Source organism: Cyprinus carpio, chromosome A20 (assembly GCF_018340385.1).
Source record: "Cyprinus carpio isolate SPL01 chromosome A20, ASM1834038v1, whole genome shotgun sequence".
NCBI lineage: Eukaryota > Metazoa > Chordata > Actinopteri > Cypriniformes > Cyprinidae > Cyprinus > Cyprinus carpio.
This window is the reverse complement of record NC_056591.1, coordinates 26,880,516-26,890,709: the sequence shown is the minus strand read 5'-3', so window position 1 is coordinate 26,890,709 and position 10,194 is coordinate 26,880,516. Positions and strand designations below refer to the sequence as shown.

The window sequence follows — 10,194 nt, the reverse complement described above, 5'->3', positions numbered from 1 at the left end:
CCTGGTCACACTGATAACAGATCAAGAAAATTCATCTGTATAAACTGTATGATATATCAAAAGTACAAATGTACACATTACTGTATGTGTGTATCTGTATAAAGTATATTTACTGTATAAAATGTAAGTGGACTACTGTAATATGATGCATACAGTAAGTATAAAATATTTCAGTGTAGTGCACATTGTTGAGTTACTTTACATACCATACTGTCTACAAATGTTTGAACTATTTACAACACAAATGTGGCTACATCCTTGGCTTCTTCTACCTCTTTGTCTTTTTGATCTGGTTGACCACTGGTTTATTTAAAATCTTTGTTTTTTCTCAAACCACTGATCCAGTAAGATTCAGCACATCTATTCACAAACAACGGACAGATGTGACAACTATACCTATTCAACAGAGAACCAGCGTAATATACAAACCCGATTCCAAAAAAGTTGGGACTCAAAATCAAATTTCCGCAGAACAACAGATGTGTCAGTGTATCATGTAAAGTAAGGTTTTAGGCCATCAACACATCAAAAAAGTGATGTTTACCACTGTGTGGCATACCCTCTTCTTTTTATAACAGTCTGCAAACGACTGAGACTGAGGAGACAAGTTGCTCAAGTTTAGGAATAGGAATGTTGTCCCATTCTTGTCTAATACAGGCTTCTAGTTGCTCAACTGTCTTAGTACTTCCTCTTTATATCACCACTATGAAAAGATCGTGAGGCTGGCCATTTCAGATCACGGTCATGAATGCAGTTTGTCATGTTGTCCATGTTGGAAAATTCTTCCCTGAAAATGCACAATACCTTTCAGCACGTTCCTATGTGTAAGCTGCCCATCAACACGCAGTATGCAAACCATGTACAGGGCTTCTGAACTGATGATAACAACTGGGTATGTCCTTGTCCTCTGTAGTCCGAATGACATGGTTGTATATTTAGTCTAACCACAGAACAGTAATGCCACAATTTTAAATGTGGCCCAAGTGCTGTGCTTCTGGATCATGTTTAGATATGGCTTCTTTTTATGACCTATAGAGTTTTAGCCGGCAACACGAATGGCATGAATGGATAACAAATATTCAGTGTAGTAGCACATTGTTTAGTTAAGGGCCCGAAGATCACTTTATGGTTTTCCGCCTTGACCACGCACAGAGATACTCTGTCTACACTGTAATGTGATAAGTTCAAAATGAATGAGAAACTGATATTGACCACGCCGTTGTTCTCTGCCAATCTGCTGCATCTAGTGGCCTTTTTATAATCATGGAAAATAAGTGTGGCTACATCCTTGGCTTCTTTTCTACCTCTTATTGCTACCTCTTTGTCTTTCCAAAAAGAGACAATGAGCTGACTATCAAAAGGTTCACCACTTATCTATATTTCGCTTTTTTAAGAGATGTGTACAGTGTCCCAACAAAACTCAGACAAATGACTAATTTGTTCATGAGAAATGATATGAAGATTGAACAAGTAGTTTTGAGAATTTCGATTCTGATCTGAGAAATGTACCAAAGCGACTGAGAAAAACTGTAATACGTGTAAATGGTGTGAGGTGTTCTTACTGTTCAGCACTGATTATGAGGAACAATATGAACAGATATCAAAACCTCTGAGACCATGTGAGATTCTGTGAAATGCACATTCAAAGAGAGGAAAAGAGAAAGCCTCAAAGGGGTGGAGGGAGACTTCAGGGTGGAGTTTGTCTTCAGATGATGTCTGAATGAAAACGCAAGTTTCTACACATTCACGAGAAACAGAGACAGAGAGCTTGACAGACGGCTGGAGAAAAACTCACTTACTCAACAGAAGCCACAGTAAGTGCGTTTTACTCTATTTGAACATGCATTATTTCTGTAGGGTCTCGTGTGTGTGAATCAGCTGAAGCTCAGTCTGGAGGAAACCTCCTCAGGTCAGATGCTGAGACGTGTGTGTTGTGGTTGCAGCTCTGTGCGTGAGCAAGAACTGCTCTGGTATTGAGTTTCAGTTTTAGTGCTTTGCTGATCTGAATTCTCACATCAGCCTGAAATGATGGAGCTGTTAAACATACATAAAAGATCAGTAAGAAATTATTCAATTCCCAGAGTATATTGCTAAGTAGTTTCTCATTTGTAGCTCCGGAGACTTACTTATGTTTTGTAGAATTATCGACTTTGTCTTAGATGCCTCTAAAACTCCTTAGAAGAATAAAATATACAAGTGTGATATGATATGGTACAGTAAAAGTATGCGGCCATAAAATAAGTGTACTGTAGATCAGCTCAGGTTTTTTTTGCGAAGTTTGAGATGTTGAAAAATCTGCATTTGATCTTCATTTTGATAAAGAGATCTCATTTGTGTTTTGCCTTTTCAGTTGTTCATTTTGTCAAGTGACTCTTCAGTTAATAATAATTAATAATTAAAGGGATAGTTCACCCAAAAATGCAAAATGACTGAAAATGTCCTTTCCAAGATGTAGATGAGTTTGTTCTTCATCAGATTTGGAGAAATTACATTACATCACTTGCTCATCAAAGGATCCTCTGCAGTGAATGGGTGCCGTCAGAGTCCAAACAGCTGATAATAACATCACAATAATCCACAAGTAATCCACACCACTCCAGTCCATCAGTTAACAACATGTGAAGTGAAAAGCTGTGTGTTTGTAAGAAACAAATCCATTATTAAGGTGTTTTAACATATGCACAGATCAAGCACTGTTTACCAGCAATAACAGTCCATAACAGTTCTAAACATATTTTGGTGGATTTTGATGTGAATGGAAAACAGAGGATGGAATTTTTCACTGGAGAAAGCAATATAATGTTTTTAAAGTTTATTGTATAAAGTTAGAAACATCTTGATGGATTTGTTTCTTACAAACACATAGCTTTTGACTACACCACACATTAATTGATGGAGTGGAGTGGTGTGGATTACTGTGATGTTTTTATCAGCTGTTTGGCTCTCATTCTGACGGCACCCATTCACTGCAGAGGATCCATTGCTGAGCAGCTGATGGAATGCTATCTACATCTTAGAGGACTTGAGGGTAATTTTTCAGAAAATTTCACTTTTTGGTGAACAATTCCTTTAAATCAAGTAGTAACCCCCCAGAACAAAACTGTGTAGGAAATACATCTTACGTTGATCATCATGTGTATGATTTACTGTCGTTCACAGGTGTAATCTCCACTCGGTTTGATTATGCCTTCAAAAACACTCACAACCACAGCAAACGAGAGCATCGCTAAACAAACTGAGGAGCAGGAAGTGGATGTGCGACACAACCATCATGTTAAAGACGATGAGCCAGACTTTGATGGGTGGAAAGAAACCAGAGCCCGGACATCATTATCCAGAAACCTCAGATTTGCATATCACAATCAGGTACATGCATACATGTACAGTGGCCCAAAAACCTATTTGGACACTTAAATCACACTTAAAAATGTCTGTTTTATATTTAACTAAAACTAAAACCAAAAAAAATCTGTTAATTCCAATCATTTCTCATTATCATTTAGTTTAATTTGATGTAATAATATAATTAAAACTGATATATCAACTAATAAAAACGATATATACATTTTTAATTAAAAACACAAAACTAAATTACTAAAACTTTAGCTACAATTCAAATCCTAAAAAAAAAAACTAATTCAAAATATTAAATTAACTATAATAGTATCTCAATGATACTAAAATAACACTGACATGTTATTGTATTCGTATATGTATTAATTTATTGGAAAGAAAGTCTGAGTAATTGTCTGCAGTCTGTCTTAACCACAAACACCTTTTTTTTTTTGCATATAGTTTTACATTTTTTAATACTGTGTCATCAGAAGGTGCTGGGTGTTTTCACCACTGAGGTCATTCCTTTAGGGACCCTCTTTGGCCCACTGCTCGGACAACATCTTCACCCTGAAGATATGCCTGCAAACATCCACGGGAAACACATCTGGATGGTACGTTAGTGTGTGAGAAAGATAAGAAGCGTGTATGTGTGTGTGTGAAAGAGAGAGAGAGAGATCGAAAACCATTCTGAGTCATTGGGGTTCATATTTACCAGTCATGCTTCAGAGGTGTGTGCTTGTGTTGGGTTTTTCTGACGCACTGCTCCTCGCTTACATGTGCCAGTAAAGCTACACACTTTTGTCTTACACACTGACTCAGCAAGGAAGTGGCTGACAGGGGTGCACACACACACACACACACACACACACACACAGACAAAAAAAGAGAGAACAAGGTTTCCGGAAAACCTTAATAGATCGTTCTGATTCACTTGCAGTTCCACTGAATTTCACACGTCACGTTCAGGCAATATTTCTGATGCATAAGTTCATTTTCTCAGGGTTAGAAATTTACAGGGCAAAAATGCATCCAAAATTTTGAGATATTAAAAATGTCATATTATAGAAATGTCTTATAGTGACAGGTTTATACATAAGGGAAAAAAATCCTTATTTTATACTACTATATATTTAGACTGAGAATTTACACTACCATTTAAAAGTTTGGGGTCAAGGTTTTCTTCAGCAAGAATGCATTAACTTGATCAAAAGTGACAGTAAAGATTTTATAATGTTACAAAAGATATTTCTTTTGATGAACTTTCTATTCATCAAAGTATCCTGATTTACATAAATATGAAGCAGCACAACTGTTTTTAACATTGCTAATAATAATAAATGTCTCTTGAGCAGCAAATCATCATATTAAAATGATTTCTGTAGGATCATGTGACACTGAAGACTGGAGAAATGATGCTGAAAAATTCAGCTTTGATCACAGAAATAAATTACATTTTACTATATATTAAAAAGGAAAATATCTATTTTAAATTGTAATAATATTTCACAATATTACTGCTTTTACTGTATTTTTGATTAAATAAATGCAGCTTTGGTGAGCAGAAGAGATTGTTTAAAATAAATCCTGACACCAAACTTAAAATAAATGACACCAAACTTTTGAACATTAGTGACATGTTTTAAATACTAAATTATACCAGAGGGGTAAATATAATTCTAAATGGAAATTAATTTCCTCTCTCTGTATAACCACATCAAATGCAAAACGTGCATTCTCTTAAGTTCAATATTAGACAGGATGAACTAAACTGACAAAAGAAAGAGAGAAAGAGCCAAACAGAGAGAGAAACAGGTGTTGTAAGGTCAAACAGTCGAGTTGTTCAAACGGCAGCTAAAAGACTGAATCAACAACTAAACCACAACCTCTCACTTTCACACAGTCGCTCGCACAAACAGATGTGCACTTTCAATTTGAGAACAAAACTCTAATCTCACACTGTTTCATTTCCTAAACCTGTCAGGATGCTTATTAGTGCTGGCTAAGCATAACTATTATGATTGCTCATGCTAACATTGCTGGATGATAAAGGCAGAAAAAAGAACTTGATTCTTTAATGCATCATTTTAAATCTTCTGTTAAAACGTCAGTGCTGATTATTTTTTTATTCACTTTCACAGATCTTCTCAGAGGGGCGATTGCATCACTTCCTGTCTTGTGAGGATGAGAGTAGCAGCAACTGGATGCGCTTTGTAAACTATGCCTCGTCTCCTTGGCAACAGAATCTTGCCGTGTTCCAAATTGGAATGCAGATTTACTTCTATGCCATGAAGGTTCTAATGCCAGGGGAGGAGCTGCGGGTGGGGCGGAGCCTAGAACACGAGCAGCCAATGAGCACCAGCCTCAGAACTGCCTGTCTAAAACAGCCGCCTCCCACACACTGTGAGTGACAGCCACATCAGTTTCATGCTATTCTGAGCCATACACCTGGAATGATTTGAAATACAAATGATTTGAATTAATGCATTTATTTTATTAGTAATAATGTATTGTGCTGTTACATGGGATTACAAATTCTAAGCTTCAAATTAGTTGCATTTACTATATTTGACACATTTAATTTCATGGCAAGACTGTTTAACCACGTGATGACTGTATCTTTTATTATGAGATTTTGTGCTATTTTGCTTCCAAAGCATGTTGTCTTTCAGACTAGTGTGGAAGAAAACATAAAAAATACACTTTTAAGTATTGATTTTATTGCACTTTATCTATCTGCATCTGTAGATTTCAAATACAATACATATCTTTAAAGGCTGTTTTTTCTAAATGAGTTTTTCTCCTGCAATGAGTCAGACATCTCCACTTCAGCAGCACATACATACTTATTCATATCTATATCCTGAAGGGTTTGTTCATATATTTCATGTGGTTTTGTACAGTTTATTCCTGAAGACATTTGGCTGTTGACCGTATTTTCTGATTTATGGAGTGATAAAAGAGAAATCTGAAATGCCCTCAGTAAAAACCTTTAACTTGAATATGTCGACAAAATTAAATGAGCATTTTGAACCTGACTTTATTCAATGTTTGCATTTCAGTTCTGGAAATGTAAGCAAATTGGTGCATATTTAAATAGATAAAACATCATTTGCATATTTAAACATAACCTTTTAGAAAACTTGTAATAAAAAAATGAGCAATTCTTAATGTAATCATTGAACTGGGGATATAGTTAAATGTTTTCACCTATTCAGCTGGGGTGTCTTGCCTTAAGGATTTTTATTTTATTTGAACCATTCACTCAAATGTTTCTGAATATTATGTTTATTTTCCTGCTTCAGCGTCTTCTCAGGGTAAAGATCAAGTGAGGAAGAGAAAGCGAGGTCACACGGTCACTGAGATCCTGGATCTGGATCCCTGGACTGATCATCACACTGAAACTCCTCCAAACAAACCGTTTAATGCCATCACACAAACGAACTATAGAGAAAAAGAGACCAGAGATCTGCAGAATCCAAAATTACCTCTATTTTCAATGACTAAAGCCGTCTCTGAGGTCCCCTTGAACTTGAAAATGGCATCTAGTGTAGGAGAACATGTATACACCTCTGCTATCCCACAATCCTCTATGCCAAAGTATATATGGCCTGTTATTCAATACGCGCCGTCACATCAGCCAGTGGGATTTGGCCAGACAACACCACACATGTCCCATAATATTCCACCAATCCACATGTATCCATCTCTCTTGCATCCAACATCCAATGAGAATCATCTTTCATTAGCATTGACTAATAGAGGCAACCCCAAAATTAAAGTGAGAGACTCTGCAAAGAGAGAAACAAATCCTAAAGACTCCACAAATCAACTGTCAGGCCTCAGTAATGCAACCAATCCGTCTCCCGCTGAAGTGTCCAGTGCAGATGACATCACAGCCCAGAGAGACTCACCTGAGATGCGCGTCTCCCCCACATGTCTCCCCCCCCACACCCCACCACACCACAGACTCACATTTTCCAAAAAAAAAACACACTATATTACAACAATTCTACACCGTATCCATTACAGAGACAGAATGGAAAGATCCAGTATAAATGTAACGTGTGTGAGAAGAACTTCAGTCAGCTGTCCAATCTGAAGGTAAATGGATTATTATCTTTTATAAATCTTGGATTTATTAATTACAGTGTTGGTGGTATAGTGAAGTAAGTCAGAGATGATGATGGATAGAAGCATTTTTATCATTTTTACTTTACATTTTTTTGATTTTTTAAAATTAAAGCTTGTTGAAAAGATAGTATATATATATATACGATATATATATATATATATTATATATATTATATGAAGCCATAAAAAGCATTTTTCTTACTTAAAAAAATAATAAAAAGCATTTTTCTTACTTAAAAAAATAAACTTTATCTGAAATAAAATAAAATATTAAAATATGAAACTTTGTTTTTTAAATATTTATTTCCACTTGTTCCCAAGGCATCAGTTCTCAATTCATTTTAAGTTTAACTTAAGTAATAAAGTAACTTTTAATCTAATATATATATATAGAGAGAGAGAGAGAGAGAGAGAATTTAAATGAATTTAAAATATTAGAAAAAAATAATATTATATCAGTTACACTAAAATAATAAAAAGTAATGTCTTTGAAATTAGTCTCTTAAGCTCACTATGACTGCACTTATTTGATCAAAAATACTGTAAAATCAGTTTTTAAAATAGCTGTTTTGTATTTGAATATATATTAAAATGTAATTTTCAGCATCATTACTCCAGTCTTCAGTGTCACATGATCCTACAGAAATCATTCTAATATACTGATTTATTGTTCAATAAACATTTCTGATTATTATCAGTTTCTTACTTTATTTATTTTATTTATTTTTTGGTAACTGATACTTTTTTTTATGTTTTATTGATGAATAGAAAGTTTTATTGGCATTATCTGAAACAGAAATCTTTTGCACCATTATAAATATTCTTATTGTCAGTAACTTAATGTTTTTTTGCTATATTATGTATATATATATATATATATATATATATATATATAATTTTTTATTTTTTTTTTTTTTTTCGTTGACAGACAGCATTTATTATATTTATTCATATTTCATTTTCTTTTTCTTTTTAATAAATCTCTCTCGGTTCCCGGCTTTCTGATCTCCAGGTTCACCTGAGGGTTCACAGCGGTGAGAAACCTTACAAGTGCAATATCTGCAGAAGGAACTTTTCCCAGCTGGCTCACCTTCAAAAGCACATCCAGGTTCATACGGGAGAGAAACCACATGAATGCCATGTAAGAACACACAGAGGAACATCTCACTGCTGTCAACATCTCTCAAAAGAGATCTCAATGCTCATATGCTGTGTCTCATGTGCAGGTGTGTAACAGGCGCTTCAGCAGCTGCAGTAACCTGGACTCACCTGCGGCTGCACTCGGGCGAACGGCCGTATGCCTGTAAGCAGTGTCTCGCCAGCTTCACCCAGCACATCCACCTGCGGCTGCACAGACGCATGCACGCCAGCCCGCGCTCCCACTGCTGCCCGCATTGCTCTCGCAGGTACACACACCTGTGCAGCCTGCAGATCCACCTGCACCAGTTCTGCCCCGCCTCCAGCCTCACAGGCTCCGCCTCTCAGCTGTGCCGAGCCAATGACGAGATCGAGAGGTTTGATCTGAGTGAAGGTGCAGCGAAGCATGAGGCTGGCCTGGAGGCGGAGTCCATAAAGAAGATATGTCAGGAGATCTTGACACTTGCAGTTCCGCAGGGAGCAACACAGGCCAAAACAATGACACATCAATCCTCCAGCTCTGTTTCTCCAAAGGTTTGCATTAAACAGGACGATGATCAGTAAATTGTCTGATATTTCATTCTTGAATACATTTAACACTTTTATTCAGCAAGTATGCATTAAATTGATCTAAAAATAACAGTACACATTTATAATGTAACAAAAAAATATATTTCAAATAAATGCTGTTCCTTTGAACTTTCTATTCATCAAAGAATCCTGAAAAAAAAAACATTTTCCACTGATAAATAATGAGAAATGTTTCTGGAGCAGCAAATCAGCATATTAAAATAATTTCAGAAGGACTATGTGACACTGAAGACTGGAGTAATGATGCTGAAAATTAAGCTTTACATCACAGGAATAAATTACATTTTAAAATATATTCAAATGCAGAACAGTTATTTTAAATTGTAATACAATTTCACAATATTGTTGTTTTTATTGTATTTCTGATCAAATAATTGCAGCCTCTGTGAGCTTAAAGACATAAAAATCTTACAGACCCAAAACTTGAATATAGTGTGTAATATATGTTTTATGAATAACATTTATGTAAATGCACAGTACTAAATGTTGCAGTCTCTGGATTTATGTGTTAACTAAACCACTGGCAAAAGATGTTATATAGCTTTAAGGGGAGATAGGGGCTAGTTGTCACACTGGGTTTTATTTTTGTTTTTCCAATATCATCATTTTTGTGTAATATCATATTTGTATAATAACACTGTAAAACCAAGCAAGCTTTCAGACGAGGGTCGGCTTTTGAAAGAATTTAGATTTTCTCAGGGAAAGAATATTTTCATTAATGACAAACTGCAGAAAACTGGCATGTTTTATAAGTTTTATAAATCTTTATAAATCTTTTTTCCATTTGTACTATTTTGTGAGTTTTTACAGTATTTTTTGCTATTTAAACAACCATTAAATAGAATATATTTTCCGTGAAATTCAATGTAATATATTTTTGTTTGATAATTTGTTTTATTTTTTATTTTGAGAGAATTCCATGGTACTATTTAATATTCATGCAATAATTATAGTAAATTTTTCCCATTGAAAATAACAAAAAAAAATCTAATATGTTTC

General features: G+C 35.2%; 1 protein-coding gene across 1 annotated transcript; it reads left to right on the top strand.

Moving 5' to 3' along the window:
- Positions 1–1,577: 1,577 nt before the first annotated feature.
- On the top strand, positions 1,578–9,314 carry LOC109068893 (PR domain zinc finger protein 1-like). Its single transcript, XM_042778362.1, is given in 9 exon segments — positions 1,578–1,814; positions 3,160–3,366; positions 3,825–3,947; positions 5,475–5,736; positions 6,639–7,271; positions 7,343–7,437; positions 8,480–8,608; positions 8,694–8,728; positions 8,730–9,314. Coding segments are annotated over 8 exon segments (1,899 nt in total). The 5' UTR covers positions 1,578–1,814; positions 3,160–3,183; the 3' UTR covers positions 9,169–9,314.
- Positions 9,315–10,194: the final 880 nt, after the last annotated feature.